General features: G+C 44.9%; 1 protein-coding gene across 1 annotated transcript in view; it reads right to left on the bottom strand.

Moving 5' to 3' along the window:
* Window positions 1–19,512, bottom strand: part of LOC105456320 (MKL/myocardin-like protein 2) — a 79,518-nt gene extending 60,006 nt beyond the window's left edge. Inside the window, 4 exon segments of the mRNA XM_011700271.1 lie at window positions 14,318–14,511; window positions 16,854–17,074; window positions 17,167–17,267; window positions 19,362–19,512. Of these exon segments, the coding sequence (XP_011698573.1) occupies window positions 14,318–14,511; window positions 16,854–17,074; window positions 17,167–17,267; window positions 19,362–19,512 (667 nt within the window).
* Window positions 19,513–26,855: the final 7,343 nt, after the last annotated feature.

Below are 26,855 nucleotides of genomic sequence, written 5' to 3'. Positions count from 1 at the left end.
ACAGGTGCTCGCTTTATCCCCATGAAGGATCCCATGAAACACGCCTGTCACCTAGTTTCGTTCAAATTCGCTGTAATACGTAGCACCGGACACCGCGCTTCGAGAAATCAGCTTCGCTCTCTCTCTCTCGAGAGAGAAAGAGAGTTCATTCACGAGCGATCGTTTGTCACGCGGGTTCACCTATTTAAACGTCACGATCGGCGGCGCGGACAAGTGTCGACAGAGCGCGGCTCTTGCGTTCAGCCTTGATACATTTCGCCTACGCGCGCGGAGAACGGCTTTTCCATCTTCCGCGTGTCGTACACCACCTACGTGGCCTTTAAGCCGCTCAAGGACAGCGTCTCCCCCCGGAGCTCGCCATCATTACCGCGCGCGACTCGAACGCGCGGACGGCGGCAGGCACCTCGGTGACGACGACGACGACGATGACGACGACGTAAAGCTCATCTGTGAGGTAAACATCCTCCTCCGCTCGTTCCCGTTTCTTCGCGTACGCACACGCGCGACGCGAAAACAAGTCGTGAATAAAATATTCCCGGGGGAGGCTAACCGCGCGACGTAACGCTCCTACAATTTCGTAAGGAACCACTCGTACGCGGATTCGCGTGCGTGCGCGCCTGCATTTCGCGAGAAATTATTCGAAATTATTGCGCAACCCGAGCGTAATCCGAGAGATCGGACGCTTAATTGGATTGCGCAACGATAGGTGAGGCGACGGTAAAAAGTGGGCGATAATTAATTCCACCACCTTCCGCGCGCGTATCCTCTGCGACGTGGTTGGCGGTGGTGTTGATCACCAGGCTATTACTAGACGTTACAGCAACAAATTGACAAACAGCGTGACGCGAAACCTGTAACTCGCCGATTCCTTCGGGGGTAACATGAGTTTGCAATGAAATTCACGTCGAGAGGTAGGGGAGATCGGGGCTCGTTGGCACAAGAGGCAAGCTGGCATTGCGTTCCGTTTCTGTATTTACGATTAAAGAAACAATGAAAAAGTTACCGTAAAATATCTCTTTTATAACATAGGTACATTTTTCTAAATTGCATTTAAATCAGACAAGTATTTTAGTAAAGAATGAGAAAAATCTGATTAAAGAGGAGGCAAGCATCGAGTGTTTCAAAATTTCGTCCTAATGTTCTTCAGCTGGAGAGAGTAAATCTAAGTAATGTATTATTAGAAGTTAAAACAAAAGTTTTTGCTATACAATATGTTAATTTAAGTAATAACCATAATTTATTATAATAAAATAATTTAAATTATATGTCTGTTTAAGGATGGATTGGCTCATATTTAAGATTAGCTTAGTTTAACTTACTATAAGAAGTGTAACCTTTCAATTACAACTTAATTATGACAAAACGTCTTTTATTTAATATTTCTGTATTGAAATGAGCTCCATCTAAAATAGTTTACATTTATTACTCTCTAACAGCATCTTGCTATTTGATCATTACAAAATAACTCTAAAAAAGGCGATTTTTTTCTTTTAAGAAATACATATCTGCGCTCTGTTTTTACTTCTATTATGTTTTCATTAATTCAAGATGGAATTTATCGCTTAAGCAACTTACACTATGATATGTGTCAACTTACCCGGCTATCGGGGTAAATTGGCTACATTGCAGCATGTTCGTATTTCACTTACTATACAAAGAAACTATACAGAATCATTCCTGGCATGAAAATGTAGAGAAAGGTTCATTCTACCAAATATTAATATACTTAGTTTAATCATAATAAATAGTTGTTTAGAAACAGAAATGTCTAAATTGTGAAAACTGTGCCAACGAGCCCCGGTCTCCCCTTCTACGTGCGCAATGTAAACATTATTATCCAGAAATAACAAAGAATATCCGTCTGATTTAAATTAAAATGGACCTTGAATTTTGCAAGATGTTTTTCGAGGTATGTCCGAGATTAATTTTGGAGAATCGTACAGTCAGAATTGCGCCCCAGGCAATTCCAGAACAATGTTCATCGGCGACGAGTCGCATAACCGGATCTTCCGTTTTTCTGCCTCTATAAGAATTTCTGAAAACCGCGCTCCTCGATGCCGCGCGGCGACGTCACAAATCCTGACGCGAGGCCGCGCATGACGTGGGCTGGCGCGCCGCAGAACGCGTGGGCCAAAACAATTCCCCAGTTAATTAAGATAATCGTCTCTTTATGACGCCACAGCCGCGACGCGCGCGCGGCTTATCGGTCGCCGCTCGATGGCGAAATTCGTTTTCGCGCGAGGAGAAAGGATGCGCCGGTTTAACGGCCGAATTTTAATGGGAACGAAAGGCTGCGCCTCCCGCGTTCTTATCAGCAAACGCGAACGATAATTCACATTCACCGAGGGAGGAAAAAAAGGAACGCACGAAATGAGCGCGACGCGCGACGATTATTCGAACTGATTTTTACGCGCCGATTAGAGAGATCGTTGTTAACGATTAAGATGGTCTCTCGATCACGGAATTGAATGCACAGCCCCAATGTGCAATTACGTAAGAGATAAATCAATGATCCGCGTGTAATTTGCAATGCAATCTTTGCCGGTGCGACACGATGCATAATTTTAATCGCGGCGATTATAATGAAACGTGATGGGTGACGCTTGAGACAGCCTGCTTGCTTACATATAAAATGTATACTGAATATGAAATTTTTCAAGTGAACGACACTCTCTCTCCCGACGCCAGGCTACCTGTAGACTTGTGAGTAAATATTTGATTGGGATCTCAGGCGCCTCATCTAATTATTAAAACATTCTACATCGTAAAGTTGAAATTATAATTACAAAAAAGATTCGTCGGTAAATCTATTAGAATTAATATAAGTTCTGAGATATTTTTCCGAGTACGCGTAAAGTATTATGTTCACGATACTATTACTATGCTACTATTAAAAACAAAGTTGTTTCAAGAAATAAAAATATCATACGCAGAAACACTGCACAATATCATTTCCTCCTCGTGCAATTCACTGGCAAAATCGTTCTATCAAGCATTGTAATCTCCTACGTCGAGTGCATTGCAGGTGAATGGTAATATTGCAGCCGTTAGAATGTGATAAACGGTGCGAGATATTACCGCGAAAATTGCTGGAATAAAGGCGACGGTACAAGGTAATGAGAGGCGAGGCGAGGCACGGTATACTACAACGTGGTTCGCACCACGCGAGGGCATGCCGGGTGGTCGCCCGATTGCCCATTGTGGGTCAGTGGGTCTAATTACGTATAATTAGCAATTTGTATCTCGCCTCAATCAAAGCCCTTCCCCTTGCGTAACCGGCAACGGCGCGGCGCTACGCCGCACTCGAGGCTCCCGGCGTCGAGGAACTCTCGCGCGGATCGCGCCTCTCGATCTCCCTCTCCCCTTTTCTCTGCCGTCTCGACCCAATCGCGAAATTCGTGAAAGTGTCCACACACAAAAAAAAAAAGAGAAGATCGAGTGGAAAAACGACAAAAAAAAAAGAGAAATGAGATTGTCGTGCGTCATTTTTTCGCCCCGGTACCTCCCCCCCCCCCCGACTCCCGTCACGACCCGTGTAATTACTCGCAGGCCGGTAATTATTTCCCTCGTCGTCCTTTTTTCCCCCCTCTCGCCACCGCGAATCGAAGGAAGCTGCTCCTCGGGGAGACCCTCGCCATCGATCGAGATCGCGCGTGGTGGGTGGTTACGGCATCGCCTGGCTGTGGGTGTCGAAGACGGAGCGTCGTGTCGCGCGGGCGGGCAAGTATACGCGACTCGTGACAATTAATCGCGGCACCCGAGAAAAGTCTTCGCAGGTGCGCCGCCCGCGTGTCAACGCATATAGTATTATATATATATATGTATGTGCGTGCATGCGTGAGTGTTGGTACGTGCGCGAGCGAGCGGCAAATTGGGCGTACTTTATGTCACGATGCGTAATTTACGCGTCGTTCGCCGCCTTTTCGCCGGGAGGTAATGAAATGGTAATAACTACGTTGCGATTCGGGGACGAGTCTGCCGCCGCCGCCGCCGCCGCCGTCATTACGCCGCTAATGTGGGAAATTGTGCGCGCGGCCGTGGCCGACAGAAAGAAATCGCCGACGCCGCCACCGCCGCGCCGTGGTCGTGGCCGTGCATCGGCGTGACGGGTTTAAGCGCTCAAAAGTGACATGAATTCTAAGTAGCCGAGCGAAAGCGGGCTCGCTCCAATTTCCGCGCGATGATACCTCAAGGAAGAGCGCGGAGGCTCGCTCGAAGGATCGCTCGAAGGTGCATATATGACCGTGTCAGAAAGATATGTTGAAGAGATACATATGTTGAAGAGATTATGAACTGAATGAAGTGAAACGGAGTAAAATTGAGACAGATTTTTTTTTTAAACGAGACGAACGGGGGTAACAAATGAATGCGCGTTTTCATGAAATCGCAATTTTGAGTGCGCCATATTTTGAGACTTTTGAATAATACAGTCTTGGCCGTAAATATAAAGCGCCCTCAATTTATTGCATTCTCTTGAGAACGGCAGTATAATAAAAGCCAAGGGCTAACAAAATATTAAAATTGTTATAAAGATAAATATTATTTTTCCATAAAACTGTTTTTAATTTTTCTTTTCGTTAGATATAGAATGTTTACGTCAATTTGTGGGGATGCTTTATACCTGTACGGCCAAGACGGTATATTTTCTCCTCCGTAAAGATACGTGGATATTCGTAATTTTGTAAACTGCCGCGATGCAGAAGACAATCTCTTCTATAGCCATCAGATTCACCTCTCGGGGCACGGCGATTATCTTCTGCGGATAGAAAAGAGAGGGGTGGGGGGGGGGCAGCAAGACGGCGAACGGAAGAGGAGGAAGGCCACTGTGCGATGACGCGCCGGGATCGGGCCAGGTGGCCGACCGATTTGCCGCGCGACCACAATGGCGCGTGGGCCGCAGAATTGTCCTGCGGGGGACACGCAGGGCCACTTCGCCATATACCCATCGTCGCGGTGACGAAACGCTCGCGAGGCCTCTCGTCGCGAGAGTCGTTCCATCGCCGGGTCTTCCTGGTCAAACGCAAACCGCCATCTTATCTTTCGAGAGAAAAACACGAGTTCGTGTCCCGCGAAACTCAACGCAATTTCTGTAATTATCTAGCAATAAATTGCAAAATTACTTTATTATATTGCACTTATTCTAAATTTATCTGTTTGATTTTATGAATATATAATTTATTATAATGACTTATTACATACAGTTTGTCTTTATAATAATTGTAGAACTGAGGAATATCGACTGAAATATAAAAATATCAAATAGGAACGGTGTAATTCTATTTAACGTTAACTACGGCGGAGTTATAGGCATCTCCTATTACACACACACGACGGTGTCGTATTCACTGCTTAGAGATAATTGGTAAGATGAGACGTGGATGCGAAGCGCGACGAGCGTGTCGTATTAATCGGCCGTGTCGGCGGACAATCGAATCAGGCGTCTCCGGGCACGATCGCTCGCGGAAGGAAGAGAAGATGTCCCGTTTAATTCGCCATGCGTGGGCAACGCGAGCGGGAATCAATTCCGAGCGGTGGCGGGCGGTATTAATGTTAACACTCGGTCACCGGAGTTCTTTGGCTCAGGAGATCCCTCTCTTCCCGCCCTCCCGCCCGCCACCCTCCCTCGTCCTTTTCCCGCCCGGCCATGCTCCCGCTCGCGGCCGCACGGTTCGATCGTGCCGGCCAGCCTTGAATACTAACGATCGCCACTTCCTTCCTCTCGTCGAAGTGCTTTCCGTCGCCGTTGGCCGCTGAATTTTAATTCACCGTCCCGTTTCGATGCACGCATTCTTTCTCGCCGTCGCGTCGCGTCTCGACTCGCGAGTGCACGATTCGTTAAGATAACCCGCTGACGCTGGCGTGCAACAGTGTTTTGGATCAACGGAAAACTGACGATAATACGGCAAGATCATGTAAATTAGTAATAATTAGGGGAGAGTTGCCAAATGCGTACCGGTCTCATAAAGCGTACCGCTTCAATATTTTATAGTTCCACTTAATAGAAGCAACATTTAGTAACAAAAATATGAAGTAAATAAGAAATGTGTAAGATAGACAAAAAATAAACAGGTTACATCTTGTTTTGTTCATACTATCAACATTTAAAAAAATCAGATACAATTGATGTAAATTTTTTATCAATTTATATAGCTAATAATGTAACCATGCAATTTTTAATTGAATCGTTATTTTTTCAGAAAGTTTATGATAGCATATTTTACATTCATTGTATATACATATTTACAATTATTATAAAAATTATATCAATATTTTTATCATCTCTCAAGTTTCTTAAATCGTACCTAATCAGCATAAGAGTTCTCAGATCGTATCGGTACAATTTAGGAACACTAATGTATCTTTATCTTTAGATTACATGACATAATCAACATCATTTATTTTAACACGATCGAAGTTGTTCTGTAGTAAGTCTGTATAGAGGAAAAAACCGTCATCGAGTTGCGTAAGCAAAACAGCTGTTGTTTGATAAATTACAATTAAAGTAGGTATTAATTCATGATTATTTTATCAATCTTGTGTTTTTAATTATTTTCATTTATAAATTCAATAGTTTAGAAAGAGGTACTATTAATAAAATTAATAAATACTCACAGGTACGATTTAGGCGTCCAGTTTGCTGAATCGTGCTTTTGAGAGCATGTTGCAAAAAAGCTTAGAACAAATTAATTTGCTATTAGCGAAAGATTTAACAATATTAAATGCCTTGAACATCAAGCTACAATTTCCAACGTTCGTTTGCATTCTAAATAGTACCAAATGTGAAATGTGAAAAATATCTTAAGTGATACGCATTCGGCAACTCTCCCCTAATTATAAGAAATAATTTCAAAACTGAAGTAACTAATATTGATACTGATGCTTAAATTAATTCATACGATAAGGTTTATAGGTTATAAATATATGTGAATCACAATTAATTGATGTTTATAATAAACCATAAAATGCGTAAACCATAAAATAAATATTATACAATTTCATTTCGCACCCCCCTTGCAACGTATGCAAATAACGCAATAAAAAAAATACCGTTCTCCGCAATTTATTTAATCTAAAATTAATATCTGCCGAGAACCGGCGGACGCGAACCTTGAACCCGGACCTCGTTTTTTAAACCTTTACGTTCGCTTAAAAATTTGCATGCATAAATAAAATATTACTTTCTGCTTGTAACGTATACGACGGTCGTTTCGGCAGATTGCGAAATTACGCTTGGCGCTCGCGTTGCGCGCGTTGCGACGTGTTGTCGATATTATACGCTATTTTTTTTTACAACCGCGCGCGAAAAGTTATAAAATTACGGCAAACCGCCGCGCACGGGGAATAATCGTCTCGACCGTTTGAAGGCACGTGGCCGGGGCAGCGTGTTACGGTGCGTGGGCCGTCGCGCGCAACCACCGAGAGTGCGCGCGCGCGCGCGTACGCCTCTTTTTTTCCTCTCTATATCTCTCGCGTGCGCGCGCGCCGATTTTTGCGGTCCGCACGGTGCGCGGCGTGGCACACACTCGCCGATTTCAATGCATACTTTCTGGCCACGAACGGCTCCGATTCGACATATCCCCGATCCGGTTCGCCCACGAGTACCCGGGGCACCACGGTGCGCGTATGAATATGCAACGATAAAGCGCGATTTATTTATAAGTATGACGCCGGAGATCGATCCTTCCACGACGCGATCGCGGAGGGAAAATTGGCGCGCGCTTACGGCCGAAATACAAGATCATCGCTCCGCTTCGAGAAAAATCCTGTATCTGACAAAAAAAGTAAAAATAAAAAAAAATTAATTTAAAATTTTGTTCTTTTTTACTTTGTTACATTATAACTGAGATTAATGAAAATATAAAAAATAAAGACATGAAATACAATTTAAAAAAAGTGACACTCAAGTTTTTTTCTCTTAAGAGAAGCTTCTTATATTATAATAATATCTTCTTCTTATATATTAATATAAATAATCTTATATATTAACAAGAAGCATAAAAAGAAGCATGATATAAAATTGACAGTTAAATTGCTATTAAAATTCTCGAAGAAAAAGAGAGAAAGAGATAATTCGTCATTAAAATCCTTAAAGGATTTATCCTTGTCCAGTTACCGCGCGGTGAAAATTCGTGGATGAAATAATTCACGGGGAGGGTTGCGAGTTCACGAAGTGGGTTAACTTCGGTGACGAGCGTGTTTTCAGGGCCGCCTCGGCGTCTCGGCGAGACCGTAAAAGCGCGTTGCCTGACGGCCCGCTTTTACGGTCCGACAAAAGCCGAGAGTTACGATCCTGCATTTCATTTAATTAATTTCACCGTCGTTGTCGTCGTCGTCGTCGTCGTTGTCGTCGTCATCGTCGTCGTCGTCGTCGTCGCGCCGTCCTGTCGCCCGCAGGGACTGCGGGACCCTCGAAAATCGAGCGATTGCGTTATATTACGCGCAGGGGCCGCTTTACGCCGCGGCGCGATGAAAAACGCGGTTTTCGCAGTCGCGTAATTGGCCGTCGTCGTCGCCGCGCCGCGCCGGTGCGGACTTTTCAAAGTGGTCGGGCCGACGAGAGCGATCGTATAATTAAATCCGGTAAAGGCGCGCCGTGCACCCGGCAAACCGGGTCGACTCGCCGCGCGGATAATGCGCGCGCGGCTTTCGGACGTTTAGAGGAAAAAGCGCGAATACGTGGCGGGTATACGTGCCGAATCGACTTTTTTTCTCAGATTTTAACTCAACCTCCTATCAGGATCAAAGATATGACCCCCCGTATATTCCCCCCCCCCCGTCTTGTTAAGTTAACTTGCTTACACGAGGAGACACCGTTGGGTAAACGAGCGATCGATAAAAAGCGGATGCGCGAAGTGTCACAGCCCCATAATTCGTGCGCGCGCGTAATTTGCTACTTGATTTGCGACAGTCTAATCTTCGTCAGAGATTGACGGGGAAAAAAGGGCAAGAATGAGAAAATGTATAAAAAAAAAGGAAAAAGAAACACGCGTGGTTAACAGTACGGAACTATCTTCGTAGGAACGTGTATGCGGCGCTTGCCATAAATCGTCGAGAACGTCTTATCTTAATAACGTATTTTTCTTCGGTATACGCTAACTAGTACCCGTCGACCGAGTATCGCCGCCTTGATAAATGCAACGGCACGAAGGTCGTCGCCGCGCCGCGCCGCGCCGCCGCGTATATTCCGAGAGGCAAGAAGCGAGACCGAACATTGGTGAAGCTCTCCTAAGAACGCTCGTTTGAGGCATATTTGTCGTCCGTATCGCGCTGATGCTCGTACAGATAACGTAACCGGATAAGCGTAACGATCGACGCGCGGGTCTCCGCGCTATCGCGATACGCGGTGTACGAGGAAGTGTGGAAGCTGGATCTCTCTCTCTCTCTCTCTCTCACTCTGTCCCTTCCTTTTAATTACACGGAATTCCCAAGGCGTCTCGTACGTATTATCGCTGGCGACAATTAGCGCTCGGCGCACGAAATTCGTTTCCGCGCGATCCGTTTCACGGCGAAAATACGTTCCCGTCTTCGCTTCACCACCGGCGGATTTAAAAACTTCATAATCCTCAAACGCGAAGCAGTGACTCTGAAATCTTGAAATCTTAAGTACGAGATAAGTTATGTTATCGTTTGATAAGCGAGATAAAGTTACAAAGTATTTCTTTGGAGGAATTTAATTTGCAAATAGTCATATAAAAATTTTTAAGGGAAATAGCAGATTAAAAAGACACATTTAAGAGAGAATAACTATATAGAGAAGATTTTAATCAATTGATCTTGTTTGCAAATCTATTTGAAATCTTGGAATCTTAAATATGAGATAATTTATGTTACCCTTTCAGCGAGGCGAAGTAATGTTTCAGTTACAAAGCATTTCTTACTTCGGACGGAATTTTAATCGCTTGTTTGCAGATCCGTTTGAAATCTTGGAATCTTCAATATGAGGTAATGTTATCGTTTAATATAAGCAAGGCAAGATTTTAGTTACAAAGCCATCCCTTACTGCGGAGGAATTTGGAAATAAGTGTATAATTAAAAATTTTTTAAAAGAACAAGTAGTTATGAAATTAGAGAAGGCTCAGCTTTGGAGAACACTAACAATATCGAAGCAATAGCTTAATAATGCAGCACAATAATGAAGACTTTAATCGATTGCTTGTTTTTAAATCTATCGCTGTTGAGTAAAAAAAAAAAGAAGAAAAAAGACCGCGTCAATTTTTGTAACGACCGAACGAGCTTGTCGCGTGGGACGTTTTATTAATGATGATGTCTCATTAAGCGCGCGGTCGCGGAGCTACTCGAGGTTATCGGTTTTACAGGATGGAAAGGAGGCCTCCGAGAGCGCACGGCGCGCATAATTCTGACATAATTTCCCATTACGAAACGAGCGCGCAAATTCGCGCACCGGTATAACGAGTGCATGCATCGTCGTCGTTTAGGGCGAGATACGCCGACGATAATTAGCTCGGCGTAACCGGCGTATACTTTCGCGTTTCAAGTACACCCGCGATACACCCGCGAGTCAGCCACTAAGAGATTCATTACTTCGCTTTGCAACGTCGCTACGAAATTGAACACAACTCATCAAAATGTCGTTTGATATACGATGTATGTTTTTACAATTAATTTGCAATTTATAAAAATCCTGAGAAAACAAATAAAATTCAACGTAAATATGCCAATCGATAATGGCTACAAATTAAAAAAAATGTTGTTTCATTAGTAATATCTACCAATATCTTAATATTATCGTAAGTTATTATTATTTATAATAATGAAAGATAATTAAATTTAATCTTTTCAAGTGTGCTACTTTTCTTTTATTTTCCTTTATTACATAGTTTGTATTTATTTCGCTTTAGAATATTGCAAATGTGATCAGATGTTAATATAACTAGTTTGTGAAAGCCAGTGAAAAAGGATGTTCTTAGTCAGATAAGAAAGATTAAAGGAATTCTTAATTAGTCGAGATATGTTTTGAGTTACACTTGATGCGCTATAAAAAAAAACAGAGATAAGTCACAAAAAAGGAAAAAAAACAGATTATATCATTTTAATGATATGTTAATAATATATTTTTCAGTGTATTATTTATGTATTCAAATGTATACATAAAGATAAAAGAGAAGTAAAAGGAAACGAAAAGAAAAATCGCGACAAATATTTGGTAAGGCATCAAACCCGCACCCTTCTGCTACGAGAATTTACGATTGTCCACGCGAAAGCGTAGGTAATCGGCGATGATATCACCGTTATAAATAGGCACGCCTCTTGTCTCCCGTGTGTGTATATATATACACGCGTGTACACGGCCCTCACACGCGAATCTGCACCTACCTGTCTGCACGAATGCCCGGCACTGTCTCTTTCTCGTAGCAGTCGCACATACATATACACATACACACACGCAGAGATCAAAGTATGCGCACATGTATATGCAGGTGATCAAGCAACAGATCGAAAGAAATTCGCGTTCGCCAAACTTTTCGGAGATTCAACAATAATATCGGTTACACACGTCAATTCTATGAATTCTGAAGGAATTCGCTGTTAACCCTGCTGTGAAAATTCCAATCTACATTTCTTCCCAAAATAAGTCTTTAAAGCCTCCACAGCAGTTTTTTTTATTGCTCCGCACTATATATAATAAAAATCTGAAATAACTCATACTTGTGAAGCCTTTCGCGAAACCTTTTGAGAAATAACAGAAATAAAGTTTCTAGCATAATAGAAAAATATTTTTAAGGCAGGATACGCATTTTCTTTAAAAAATCTCGCCATCTATATTTATTCTCTTAAAATTCACAATAAAAAAAATCGACTATGGCTTAAAAGACCCAGATTGCCAACGGAGGATTAAATATTAAATATTTAAAATTAATTCGGAACTTTTTTTTTAGTAAAACGATCTTATCTTAACCGTTACAGTTTATTCAAGAGCTCAATATTCAACTCTATAAAATCACTTTCCTCGCGACAGGTTACTTCGAAATGCGTGTCTTTTGGTTTATTTTTCTTTAAAAAAAGTTTCAAGAAAGGTCATTAATGATTTCCACGACCGTCGACGGTGACACTGTATTCCTTCGTATGAAAGTGGTACGCACGCATTGTTCAGGCGTGCCGCGTGTGCTCCCGTTGAGTCGCCGATGCGCGTCCTTCGCGCGGAACTGTGAAGGGAGAGCGTCTCGAGAGCGCCGAATGGCAAGTAATTACAGAAAAAGCGATCGATAAACGCGACAAAATGATCGCGTTCTAAAGACCGCGCACGCGATGGCCTGTGGCTTTCAACGAGAAGTTCGACCATGACGAATCGACGCGACGTATATACGCGGAATTTTGTGGACGCGAAAAAAACTGGGCACGCGCGTTCGATTCACCGCGGAAGAAACCCGCTGCGTGCGAAGTTCTCAAAGCGGGTATCGAGAGATATTTACATGCCTGTCTTCGGGCGATTTTTTTGAAATCAGTTTCGTTTATTCGACGTATAACGTATATTAAGAACATCTCGGATATTTTTTATGGCGACTAATTGCATTTAAAATTGAACTCTCTAAATTTTTTGGAGTAAAATTTCACTCTAAGGAGTGAAAATACTGCCACTCAAGTGGCCGAGTGACAGTATTTTCGCTCTTTTGGAGTGAGATTTCACTCTTTTGGAGTGAGATTCACTCTAGAAAATTTAGAGAGAACGACAAATATTTTTAAGCTGATTTAAAAAAATTTTTTAAAAGCTATGCGGTAAAATTATTATATATGGGTGACAATATTTATAACAATAAAAATAAAATACGATTCGGCGCAAGTTTAAATGGCTGAATAATATAGTTTTAAAATTCATATAGAAATATTATTGGATACTAAAATCCAGCCTCGACTGTAGAAGGCGCTCTTAAATTATTATTTATTTATTTATTTATAATAAAATAGGATTTATAACAAGAAAATTATTTCTATATAAGATTAGAACACATCTATTGAGATAGATTCGCGTCGAATATTTGCACGTTTGTCGCTTACATAGAAAAAGGCAAGATCGAATAGTGCGGCAGAGTCCGATGTGACTGATACCTCTATCCTGCCCGTGGGAAGTCGCGTTCCGAATACGAAACGGAGGTCTATAAGCTTGAGAACGGATCGGCCGATCGCCGGCGCCGGTAGTTGGTAGTGGTAGTAGTAACGGAAGTGGCGAATGGCTCGGAGAGCTGCATTTTGCACGACGATAAAAGCTCCGCGCGTTTCTTTATTGGATAAAAAATCGCCGGATTCCGAATCGATAATCGTGGGCCGGCTCTCTCGCTATGCGCCGAATAACGAGCGGATGATTACAGTCGCCGTGGGATATAATGGGCAAGTTGCCCGCGAATGTTAAAAAGAGCCATCCTCTCTCCGCGCCTATGCCTCCTCGATTACCGGCGCCTTCCCGAGGAGGTGCTTCGGCGGTGTACGTCGTGTAATATCGCCGGGGTATGTATAATACCCGCGACGAGAGACCGAGCGTGCAACACGCTCGCGCGCGTCAGCTCGAATTGCATCGCATATAATAATAGCGAACACCTCGCGCGTGCGCGCGCGCGCGCGATTATTCGATCGGAAGCGATCGTCGCGACGGGGGACCGTTAGGTCTTTTCATCATTTATTCCGGACGTCGAGAAGCGACGCTTCCGTTTCTACGACCCAGGGGGAAGTAAGTGCGCCGCGTGAGAAACGATGACAGAGCGAATTGTAAGAAGAAAGAGCGAGTGTCGGCGAACGGAACTTAATGTACACAAAGTGTCACTCTGACGATTCCTATCTCTTCCATTTATTTTCGTTGACCGACACATGCCGCGTCTGATCAATATGATTACATTTACGAAAACTAGAATTTTGGAATTGGAAATCTTAACTAAATTACATTTATTAACCTCTTTACATGAATTTCTAAAATTAGAAAATGCAATTTCTAATTTTTTGTTTAATTATGTGTCCAATTTTAAATTTTAAATTGAACACATAATATAATTAAACTGATTTAAATTGATAATAATTGACCAAAAAAATAAAAGCAATTAAAAATGTAAAAAATATTTTTCTTTGTCAGTAATAGAATAATAAAAAAAACCTAATATATATATAAATTCGTGCTAATTTCGTGAAGAAATTAAATATAAATTTTCTAAATACAAAAGTGGCTGATGTTTAAACACACGTTTCTCTAAAAGTTTCTTGGCGCAAAAGATCCGACCAATACGAAGGCGACTTCTTCGCTGGTCTTCGAAATTCTCACATCAGATTAATATTTTCGCGGGGACGCAGTGGAAAAGAAAGATGGTGTACTCACATTCTTTGTTGCGATCCATGGCGTGCTGAAGGGGTGAATCGTCGACCTCCGCCTTCGGCGGCGACTGATTGCCCTCGGCCATCTTCGATTCCGATCCTGGGACAGCGCTCGCGGCCTTCCTTCCAGCCGCGTCCGCCGCTGCTTTATCCTGCTGCGGCGAGGGCTTCGTCCCTTTCTTACCGTTTCCAGCGTCCCTGCAGGCCCGAAGAACGGACCGAAACCGAGCAAAACGTCGCCGTTTTGTGAATTAATCTTTCATACGTCGGCTTTCGAAGAGAGAAGGCCGCGATCGACGCTCGAGTGTCAATCGGACCCCGCGGCCCTTCGCGGCGTGTTTTTGCCGCGGAACGACGGAATGACGGATCAATCGACACTCGCACGGACGACGTTTTCATCAGAAAACCAAGTCGGAAACGGCCGCTCTTTCCTCCTCTCTTCGAGCGCGAGGCGAATCTTCGCTCGAGCAAGAAACGTCTGGCGACGTCGCGAGCTGTATCATACGTCGCGAGTTTATACCTCGAGTGTGTATCTCCGCGAGTCTATACTCGATCTTAAATAAACCGAACATAATATCTAGAAATAATATGTCGTTTCCACATCGAGAATTTCCGCAAACCGGCTCTGTCTTAAATAAATTAAAGTTGCATAAACTATATTATTTTGATATGGAAAATAAACTTAACGTTACGAGCTAGGAAAGAAAAAATATTTAACGTTACGAGAAATTGAATTCTTTAGTATCGCAGTATATTGAGTTTCTACGATGCTTTTATCATTAAAGCAAATATATCTTCTCCCAACACTCGTTCTCAGATAACGCGAATATCATATGTGAGAGGAACGAAAGCGACGTAAATATTGTACAATAAAAAATACGTGCATAATCTCGGTATAATAGACAGAGAGAGAATCGCGCGCTCCTTTTGCGGCGAAAGGGTAAAAATAAGCGTTTCTAGTCGTCGAAGGGTGAAAACGTTTATGGACTCAATGGAGTCCCGTCGAGATAGGTCCGTGAGAGATTCGCGGATCCGGATGGTTCGGACGAGGCGTCGGTGTTGCGAGCGAAATGTCACGCGAAAGATCCGCCTGTTCGATTTTATCTCGCGAAAAGTTCAGAGAAAATTGCGCGCGCGCGCTTTGCGCGGAATCCATACGTATAGAAGAGAAGTTGGCGAGCCGATTAAAGATTTTAAAGCGTCGAGAGAGCCAACGGTCTCCGGAGAGGTAGTTTAAGTACGCGCCGGCCGAGGGGAAAGTTCCGAGAAAAGATTACTCGTCACAGCTGGAGATAGGAAGCCGGTCGTTAAGAGCGTTTATATTCTCGCGTAACGATTACACGCGGTACTGATACTAAATTGCGGGTTAATCGTCCGCTCGGCGCGGCCCTAGCGATCTCGCGCGCGATCTCGCAACTCTCGCAGCGGCGCGGCGGATTGAGGCGCTGCGGAGACCCCGCGAGAACTAATCCTACTTGTGTCTCCCACTTAAGGGATTTGTTAAAAATAAAAAATTCCAGGTCAAACTTCGACTAGATATTAATTGTTACTTAAAAGCATCTGAGTACTCAAGCACTGCGTCTCGAGTACTCGGACGTTATCTAATTTTAATGAAAATTTTAATTCAGACATTATCTAATTAATAAAAATTCAGAGCTTTATCATCTCGCGCAATTCTAGCTTAAGATATTACTACAATTGAATTATTTTTGACTGTCAAATTTAAATCTTAAAACACTTTGACTGCCAAGCTGTATTTAAATGCCAGACACTTATACGGGTAAAATCGAGTAAATAAAACCGTGATTCATGAAATGGATGACGAGGCCCTTGCGGAAACTCGTGCGTCACTCAGAATGTGATCGAAGTAATATCACTAACGTTATTAGAATATTATTATTAGATCGAGGTTACTCTGCAGCGTATTAAAGTCCCCGCGAGAGTCGCGAGATCTCAGGCTAAGAGATGTCCTCCCGTGCGATAATCCGCTACTTAGCGCGAGTTGTCTTCTTCCCGCTGCGTTTCTGCAAGAGCAGTGCGTGCGACGCGCCCTAATAGAAATAACGCCTCCCGAGATAATGATAGACGGCAGTGACGCGCGACAAAGCGCCGGGGTGGAGCGCGGCTTGTTAAAATAATCGCGAGGCAGGTGCCGAGCGACGACGACGACGCCGTTCTACATTTCTCGATCGCGATAACGCCCTTCATGCCTTTACGCCTCGAGCAGCGCGCGATCGGGAACACGCGTATATACTTCTACGTGTTCCATTACGTCTGTTTGTAACGCGGCAGACGCGTGCATATACCGGTTATAGACTCGCTGTGGTAGCCGGCGGAAGGTGATAACGCGACTCGGATACCCTCCTCATTTCTCCTATGTCGCGAGGTTTTATTGACACTCGGTCGACATAAATCGAGCCTTCCTCACCTCCCCCCCCCCTTCTCTCCCCCAGCCCGGCGAGTCCCGGGCTCTTCTCGTTCTCCACGCCGCGTAATCTACATACGGCGCGAATTATACATACGCGAACTATATATCTCACCTCTCGTCCTTGGCGTCGCGCCTAGGGTCCTTCCTCTCCCGCTCCTTATCCTTATGGCCGTCCGCCTTTTTCGTCTTGGACTTGGACTTGGCGTCGCCCTTGGCGACCTTGTGCTCACCGCCGCGTTCGGTGACGACGACCACGGCGGCGCTGTCGTTGCAGGAAGCGCTCGCGGACGTGATGGGAGACGTCGTCGATGCCGCTCGACTGTTAGTGTAATCCTGCACGAGGAAGGTGTATACCTTGTTATATCCCGCTTACTCGAGCACGCCGAATTTTACGGCGCGAGAGAAGGGTAAAAATTAGGTCTTACTTTAAACCACTCCGGATAGATCGCACTGATGGTATCCAGAAGGTCCTGGTCAAGTTGAATCCGCCAAAACGGGGAGCCGCTGTCCAACCTGTGGCCAGACTCTGAAACCAAGAAAGTTTTTTATTAGTGTAACTTAAAAGCCGCGCATATAGAGTTATACATTATATATTATTAATTCTAGAATTATAAGCTACGTCGTTTAAGCGTCGCCGAAGATTCTCTGTATTGATTTTCAGAGATACTTTAAGAAAATGTTAATTTTCTTAGAATAAATATATTTGCATAATATTTTATTTTATTTGTAAATACATATACCTACATCTTGTCAAAAAAATATGCAAAAATAAAACATATTTACAAAAATTATTTGAAAAATAATTTAAAGTCTACACGTTGAATAGATTATATATTAGTTATTGGGTTTCTAAATATGTTTCTCTTTCCATGTTAAATTGAGCACTTATACAAATACAAATGTACAATAGCGTGTGATGCAGTACAAATATAAAGGAAAACAAGAAAATAATTACGTATGTATAGTAAAGCGAAGATGTCATCGCGAAGAAGTCGCCGCTGCCGCGGGCAGGATTTAAAATGTGCAAAGTGTTTCGAAGCCGCGGCGCGAAGGATCGCGGGTCGGGCCCTTAAGAGTCATTCCTGCCGCATAAGGGCTAATAATGCCCCATGAGCGCGATACGCCCCAAAGGCGTATCAAAACCTCGCGGAATGCCGGCCTCGCCGTTTCTTTCGCGCATTCCGAGGGATTCCCTGCCTAATTTAAACGTTCATCGCGGTACCGAGGGATCACCCCGATGAGAGATGCTGGAGGAGGTAAAGGACGGGGGCTCCTCTCCGAAGAGCCGCGGTGCATCCTACCTCCGCGAGAACGCACGGAAGGAGATGAGTGGGAGAGAAAGAGAGAAAGAGCAGAGAGGCCCCTTCGTTACGACGACATTCTACGGGCGAGACGCGTGTCCTGCCTTCGTAATCGAGGATCGAGGAGAGCGAGAGATGAAAAACAAGGAGCTGCTCGCTCTCCCGAGGGACTTTCGAATACTCCGATCGGCGACGGAAACGCCGATTTTTGCGACCGCGCCGCCGTTAGAGTAAACGCGCTTTCTAAAATGTAACCACTCTGTGACATGCCTGCGAGCTTTACATAAACGGCCGCGCGTCGAGTACGTAACTACGATTCCGTAACCCGATTTCTCGAGAAATTTCGTGAATAAATTGCTTATCAAATTTCGGGAAACATATATAAAGTATTTAAATAATTTGAAATAACTCGATTTACAGATGAAGTTTTCGCATTTAAATACTTTTCGGCTTCGTATATTATTCTCCTCGCGTGGCACATTTAAACGCCGAGAAAGCGTTTAAGCGCAGGAAATTTATCTGCAAATCGAGTTATTTCGATATTTCTTGTCAAATCAATTATATAGTTTCGATTTCTTTCTGCAAATGTGACTCTTCGATTCCGTGCACATTTGTCACGTAATATCGAAATGCTGAGGTTGAAGCAGAAGGGGATAAGAAATCCGAGTGTATACATCATATACCCTCCGGTGGAGGGAGGAAGGAGAATTTCACCTTAACCCAATAAATGATTAGTGTGCCGTACCGGTGCCGGGAGAGCGGCATAAATGCTCAATCAGTATGCGCGCGCACCGCGGACAATCCGTTGTAAATCACGTGCCGTGAATCATTCGCCGACATAAATCTAGCCTCGGTCTCCGATCAATACGCTCCTAACCGGTCCGACACATTAGTTAAACGCCCGATATAATACTAGTCGTCGTCGTTTACGGGACACATGGGACACGCGAGGTCCACCTCGCGTGACTCCTCCCCTCCTCTCTTCCCCCTCCCCCTACCCCGGCAAAAAGGATCGGCGATGTCGATGGCCTAATAGCGCCGATCCGAGAGAATCCACGGCAAAACGATACATCATCGGCGAGACGCACGTCTCCGAGCGTTCGGTCGGATATTTTGATTTATCGGATATCGTTGCGATCCAGCTCGAGAGTAACGACCACGAGTTTGTTGACAATTAATTATTGGAATTTTGAAACTAGATTAGATAACTCTCTGAGAGAAAGAGAGAGAGAGAGAGACGATTCTGAATTTAGAGTACTTACGTGCGGCGACAAAACTTTACGAACGTAAATCGCGAAAATCTTATCCGAGATATTTACTCGTGTCTTTGACCTGATCGTCCTTTAAACCAGCAGCCAGACACTGAAGACTCTCCGCGGCGAGAGCGAGCTCGGTGCAACGTCGGTGGAAAAGCAACGATCGAACGCACTCACGAGGGGAACCCCTCGGAGGGAATCCGCCGTAAGACATATTCCGCGAAAGATCCCGAATGCGAGATGCATTCCTCGGAAGCGGCGCGGCGCGGCGCGGCGCGGCCACGGCGGCGGCCATCAAAATTCGGGCAAATAAATCTCGCGCTTCTCTCTTCTCCCTTTTTCCTCTCCTCTCTCCGCGATCGATCCGCGCGATCCGGCCGGTACGTGCGCATGCACACGCGCGCGTACGCAACGCACGCACGCACGCACGAGTGGAGCGCGCGCGTGTATACACGTGTACACGCGGATGCACGTAGAGGCGACGCATAGGTATACGCGAAGGGAGCACACGTGCGTGTTGTGTTTCGCCCCTGCGCGTCTATACGTCTCGAAGCCTCTGAGTCACTCGCTCGCTCGCTCGTTCGCTCGTCACAGGCTATACCCGCTGCACTGGTACAGCCGCGAAAAACTGCACGCTGCACTTCGGGAATGTCGTCGGCATGTACAGGGTGTTCCCCTTCGCCGCGCCCGTCGATTCGCCCGACAAGAACGGTGGCGGCGAGCTCGCGGGTTCGCTCGGGTCGGGTCGTTTCTCTCTCTCTCTCTTTCTCCCGTTGCGTCTCATCCTTTTTTTTCTCTCTCCTCTTGTCGATCGCTTCGCGGAATCGCCGATCTTCCTTCTTGGCGATGACCGCGCGCGGTCATCGCGACTCGCGCGGAGACCTTGCGCGTCGGAGACACTGTCATATTTAGCACCCCTATAACCTGATATAACTCGCGAATCGAGCGAGAACATTTTATATTCCAGTTAAATATATAGAAAGTCGACAGCTAACAACTTAGGTTGGCTTTTCAATAAAAAATCTATTAATATCTCGATTTTAGAAGAAGAAGCTCAATAATGTTAAATTGGTTGTAAAAATTTATTGTTAAAATTTGGAGGTTTCGACGGACTTTACATATCAATTCTTCTCTTTAAAAGCGAATCAGTGGAATCATCACTGATTGTCAGTGTATGTCATTTTCCAATGACATACTTAAAACCTTGATAAACAGTGATTATTTCAATGTCGCTTCAGTGATAATGTACTGATTTAAACAGTGAATATCACTGAAAGACAGTGAATTTGACTATTTGACATTCATTGTCTTTCAGTGATATTCATGTTTGAATCAGTATATTATCACTGAAAGCGACATTGAAATAGTCACTGTTTATCACAGTTCTAAGTATGCCACTGGAAAATAATACACACTGACAATTAGTGATGATTTCACTGATTCACTTTTAGAGAGTCGAATGATAATATATATTTTTTTAATCTTCTTTTGTAAGACGGGCAAGTTAGCATACGTAAGCTATGATAAATGCACGTGGAATCGTAGAGACGGAGGAGGAGATCGAATTTTCTTCTGTCTTATTGTATTCAAGTTAAAACGTACGAGAGCACGGCCATAGGCCGGAGAAAGGATTCGGGTGGAGGGCAGAGCACGAAGGAAACGGAGAGAAGCCCTCGAAACGACGCGGGAGGGGGAGGAGGAGAGTTCCCTTACAATAGCCGTAAGCTTTGCCGCTCATTAGAGGCGAGGTCGCGGGTCACGTGGAACCGCCGCCGCTTTGTATACCTCTTGTTCCCTGTATATATGTAAGTTACGTACAAACAATATTCACGCACGGAGATGCCCCTTTCGCCCGGATCGTATACCCAGGATCGCCTTCACCGCGGATTACATCCAGATATGATCTCTGATCTCAGAAATCAGCAGCGTTTATCCTCGGCCGCGGTCGCGGCAATCTCTATATCGAAATCGTACGCGTCGTGTCTTTATAGCCCTTATCCATATTCTCGACAAAAAATTGAAATTATCCTTTCGATTGTTTTTACAGCAAACAAAGTTGACACAAAGTGTCAACGTAAAATATAAATCCGACAGACATATATAATGCTATAGCCGGCGTAGAATCAGAAGAAAAGATCTCGAGGAATGAATGTCGAGGAACATCGACTCGGCGCGGAATTCGAGTGTACAATCAGCCCCCGAAGAGGTTTACCGTCGTCGCGCGAGCAGGGAAACCGGTCTCCCCGCACCGGCGCGGCGCGGCGCGGCCGGTCGCGCAAATATTACTGTAAAGACAATATAATGACGCGTGAAACACAAATTAATCGCGGAATGCGTCCCCCGCGACATACCGCGCGACGCACGCGCAAGTTTCAGTTGTTCAACATCCCGTCGCGAGGGTCGTAAAGTTTTAATTGGAGTCCGCGAATGGGCGCGTCGTCGCGCGGCGGCCGCGAGAGAGACTGCGAGAGGAGAAGTCCCCCGCCGAGGGGGAGGGGGTGGTACCCAACGTCCGGGAGATCCCGAAGAATCGCTCTAACGAGTACTCCGTGCGCGTACTCAAGCGCACTAATCAACGACACGTTGGCGAAGGCGGCGTTCCTCCCGTCCCGGGAGATCCTTCTCTCCTTCCGAGGAGAAGAGATCGCCGAGAGAGAGAGAGAGAGTGAGCGCCGCGCCGCTTCGCCTCGCGTTGCGTTGCGTTGCGCCGCGCGCGTCTACTACTACGGGGTGTCTCTTTGTTCTCCCGGGCGTCCCACACGGTCTCGCATTGAACCCGTACGATTATAAATTGCCCTGAGAAAGCGCGGTTGGCCTGCGCCGCGGCCGGAGAGCAGCGGCATCGTGGCCGGGTGGGTATGCACTCTCGGAGGCATGCGAGAGACAACGGATGCATGCATGCATGCATGCATGCACGGGTCCGCGACGCTCTCACACGCGCCCGCAACGCTCGACTCGCGCGCGCGAAACTGCGCCATACGCGAACGCGGGGGAGACTTATTTGCCGGAGGTACAGGGCCCACTTAACCCCGTAACCCCCAGCTTCGTATATCTTGTCGACAATGCGTATACCGATGAATTCAATACTTCCCGGGTACACCCCCTCCGCTCCTCCACCTCCTCGCCAGGCCTCCGCCTAACTTCCTCAATAAAATTCGTCCTGAGAAATATGGCGCAGCGCATTTCAGTGGTAGCTCTTAACACGCGCCCTTTCGCGCGTCGCGTTCTCTCCCGACAATATATTCCTCCGCGAGATACGTCATCGCGAGTCTTTTCTATTAAAATGTATTGACGTTAGCGCGAAATACGATCCGCATCTGTATTATAAACGTATCAAATTTATATACCACGTTAGATAATCCTGTACTCCAAATCCAAGTGTGTAAATCTGTAGTCACTTTATACGCGTGTTATATTTTACACATTTTATCTGTGTTTTACACAGTTAAATGCGTATTTTTACACGCTTAATTTTACAATAATATGTGCAAGCGTGTAAAAAATACGCATTTAACTGTGTAAAACACAGATAAAATGTATAAAAATATAACACGCGTATAAAAAGTGACTACAGATTTACACACTTGGATTTGCAGTGTGCACACTGCAATTCAAGCTATATGTAAAAAATGCCTCATCTGTGTACAAATAAATATGCAGTATACTATGTTGCATAAAAATATGAATTTACACATTTAAATAAGTTATTTTTACGAATAAGGCACTTTTTATATATCTTGAATTCGTACGCAGTTATAATAATTATAATTCAATTATACATATAATATTGATACACTGCCAGCTATATGTCACTAATTATAAATGCATAAAAATTTGAGAACAAGTTAAAGGTATAGCAAAATATTCGTTGCCTTCTGGAAGAAGGCAAATTTCCGAGTTCATCACTCGGTGATACACGAAAAGTCGCGGCGATATACGAACTCGGCGTCTCCTTCTTCCGCTCGGCTTATTTCTTCATCATCTCTCTATCTCGGCAATCGTGCGTAGGCGGGACGCGAGCGGGAGATGGTCTTGATCGAGCGCATGACGTTCGATCGGCCGGATCGAGCGCGCTACCGATCCCCGCCGTGCGGAACGGATCAACGATACCATTGAATCGTTGCGGCGCGATTTCTCCTTCACTCGTGCGCGCGATGGTAGCGCGATGATGGATCGTGGGTGGGACGCGACCCGCGCGAGGTGATCGCACGGAAGAACCCCCCGATGGTCGTCAAATCGAAAAGTTTTGTATAGCGTATACGGGCCGTTACGATCTCCTCCGCATGGCCGGCCGCGCATCGATGTCTCCGCGGCGTTCGTCGTTGTCGTCGTACGTCGCGTGGTGAAAGTCCCGCTCTCGGTCGCGCAGGATGATTGATATCGCCGGCGCAGCTTGCTCCGGCTCGGAACAACACACAAACCTCCCTTCACTTTGTCGCCGACACGAATTTCGTCCCGTCGGGGTTTGTCAAGCGAATTCACCGAGGTTGGGCCGATATAACTTGACATGTTATCGTCTCGCATTACTTATGTATAAGCGGATATATAAGTAATTTGAAATCATTAATTCGGAACAGATGATAATAATGACGCCTCTATACAAAAATTAATATTCATTAATTTAATTAGTGCGCGAAGAAGAAAGCTAACAGAATATCTCTTAAAGATCGTAACAATGTTTACAGAGCAGATTTGAGAGTTCATATAATATTAATAAGATATGTTATAATATTATTTTTTATATTATATTATAAATAACATAAATTATACACAAGGAATCAGCTATATGAGATAAATTGAGAGAGACGTCATGTTACAGCTGATTTCTTACGTCAGTTCTCTGTCATTTTCTCGCTCACGTATTTTCTGAATGGCAAAGCGCCGTGACTGTCTACGGGTATTATCGGAGCAACCCAATTGAAATGCGGTTTCGCACTATTTACGAATCGATAATGAAATTTGCATGCTCCATTGAAAGTTCTCCTCGCCCGGCATCCCGGCGCCCTTCGTGTCCGCGTATATCTATAATCGGCCAGCCAATGTCCTGCACTTGGCTCGCCGCGGAGTATATATATATATGTATCCATAGTCGAGAATGACATCATCGACAATCTCTGGCGTACACCTAGCGCGCGTAATCGGTGGGCGAAGGCGTATCAGCTGTGTCGTATCTTATTTCCGTCTCTCATTCCCCTTATGCCATCGCGAGCTCTCTCGCCGTCGAATCGGTGGGTGGCGAGAGAGGGACGGGCTTTCTCGTCGCGAGGGTTGGCGAGTGAGAAGGAGCGACGAGAGGAAAAGAGGGGAAAAAGGACGCTCGCGTCCGGCGAGTGCCGTTTCTTAGGCGAGCGAGGGAAGAGGACGGGGAGGAGCTGTCGCGCGCCGCCGTGTGTAGGTCGCGTGTCGGCAGAGCGTATAGCTTATGCCGCGGCATATAACTAGCCAAGCGTGAGATGACGAAGAGCCTTGCAGCGGCTCGCTAACAGGCCGCTACCGGTGATATACCTTTCGATTTATCCTCGGCATTCTCGCCATATCTCCGGGTACGTCCCGAGAAAAATGGTGAACGAACGCGGTCGGGACGGAGAATAACGCGAGAGCGTCCAAATAGAAAAGGTACGGAGAAACAAGCGCGACTCTGACTCCACTTGCTTAATAGGGCGAGCGGAGGAAGAGAGAAGAAAACTTTTTCCTGTTTTAAATTAGTAAAATTTAGTTAACTTCTATTTTCATGAATCTGGGTTTTAAGAAAGATGCGCTGCAGTGTACCCTTTTAAATTCGCGATGAAGCGAGTTTTATTATTGCGAGAGACTATAATCTGATTGAAGGGCTCCTTACAACATTGGGCTAATCCACATTTGATAACATTTTAAAAATGAAGAAAAATTAAACTCCGAAAAAGTTAATTTTTCTTCATTTTTATAAAATGTTATAAAAATGTGGATTAGCCCATTGTGTGTAATATAAGAACTAGTTACTGTATACGCATGTAGTATAGTACATTTTATTAGTATATAATTCCATAAATCTGTTCTTTAACATTATTACAATCTTTATGGAATATTCCAATATATCTCTTTCTTTTTTCGCGCTAATTAAATTAACTGAATTATCAGTGGAATTCGTAGAGACATTATACCTACAGTCTATTCAGAATTGGTGCTGCCAAATTCATTTTAACTTAAAAGTTCATTTTCTCCGTTGTTGCAAAATGTGGATTAGTTCCCTGTTGCAGCAAACCCTTCAATTAACTGGATGCATATTTCAGGACAATGCGCGTGATTACCTAGCAATAATATATGGTCACCCGACGCTTCCTTCACATTGTCATTTGTGCTCGAAGCTTCCTGAGTCTCTCTAAAATTTTGCTTCATATACACGGAAAGAACGATTTTGTTGAAAGATCTAAAAATTTTGCTGAATACAGATTTGAAAATAATTTTTGTTCAATAATCAAAATAATTTGTTGCAAAGTTAAAAATGATAGGCATTGCTATAAAAAACGTTTTGATATTCTAGCAATCATTTTGACTTTCCAACAAAATTATTTTGATTATTGAACAAAAATTATTTTCTGATCTGGATCCAGCAAAATTGTTCTTTCCGTGTACGAATCTATAATGCTTCTCGTATAAAGAGAACGGAAATCTCGTAGTAGAGGCACGCGAATTGAGCGGTAAGCGCATTCGTGCGCTGCCACGCGCAATCAAGCTATTATAAATTCGAATCGGCTCTTTATAGTAGACTTCGCCGCCTCGCGCCGACCAGGATATCCGCAGCGAGCGCTTTAAAAACTACACCACGCACACATGCAGGTACACTCGGTTTCGCGGTTGGGCGCTCGACGACGTCGGTGGCGACCCACGCGCGCCCGCGAGAGGTGACAAACAGCCTAACGGCGCCTCGGATAGCGATCTCGTTTCGGCTTATCCCGCCGCCGCGCCGCTCTGCTCACCACCTCTCGCACCCAGCGCGCGCTTATACAAGACACCGCGGGTGCATCGCACGGTCGTGTACCACAGCTCGAAACCTTGTACAACACTCTCGTTATACGCTCCCCCGCCCCTCCCGTCTTCGATTGCACGTTGCAAATGATAAATGGCAGGATGCGCGCCGAAGTAGTAAAAGCCGTGCGCTCGGCTCGGCGCGGCGCGGCGCGGCGATCGGAGACCGGCGCCCGTTGCGGAGCGGAATAATTTGCTACCAGGCTTGCCGCTCGCGCGCGCGTCCTTTTCATTAAAACTTCCGAAACGCCGCCAATAATCACGCGGCTATTATTCCGTGTATTTACGGTAATTGAGCGGCGGAGAAATCGCAACAAAAGTGAAACTGCAGGCCGGGAGAGGGAGAGAGAGAACAAGAGGGAAAGAGAGAACAAGAGGGAGAGGAGGCCACTTGGAGCGAAGCGGCGCTCGATGACGAAGAGCTTATCGACGATTGACTAATAACTCGTTATCGGACCGGACCGACCGGCCTTTTTTTGCCCGTCTCCTCAGATAATTCTGGATTTGCGCCGATGGATTTCACCGGCCACGATAGAGCGCCCCGCGTAATTG

The sequence above is a fragment of the Wasmannia auropunctata genome, unplaced genomic scaffold, assembly GCF_000956235.1.
Source record: "Wasmannia auropunctata unplaced genomic scaffold, wasmannia.A_1.0 LD335713.1, whole genome shotgun sequence".
NCBI lineage: Eukaryota > Metazoa > Arthropoda > Insecta > Hymenoptera > Formicidae > Wasmannia > Wasmannia auropunctata.
The sequence above is the reverse complement of the archived record's forward strand: the minus strand, read 5'-3'. Positions and strand labels throughout refer to the sequence as shown.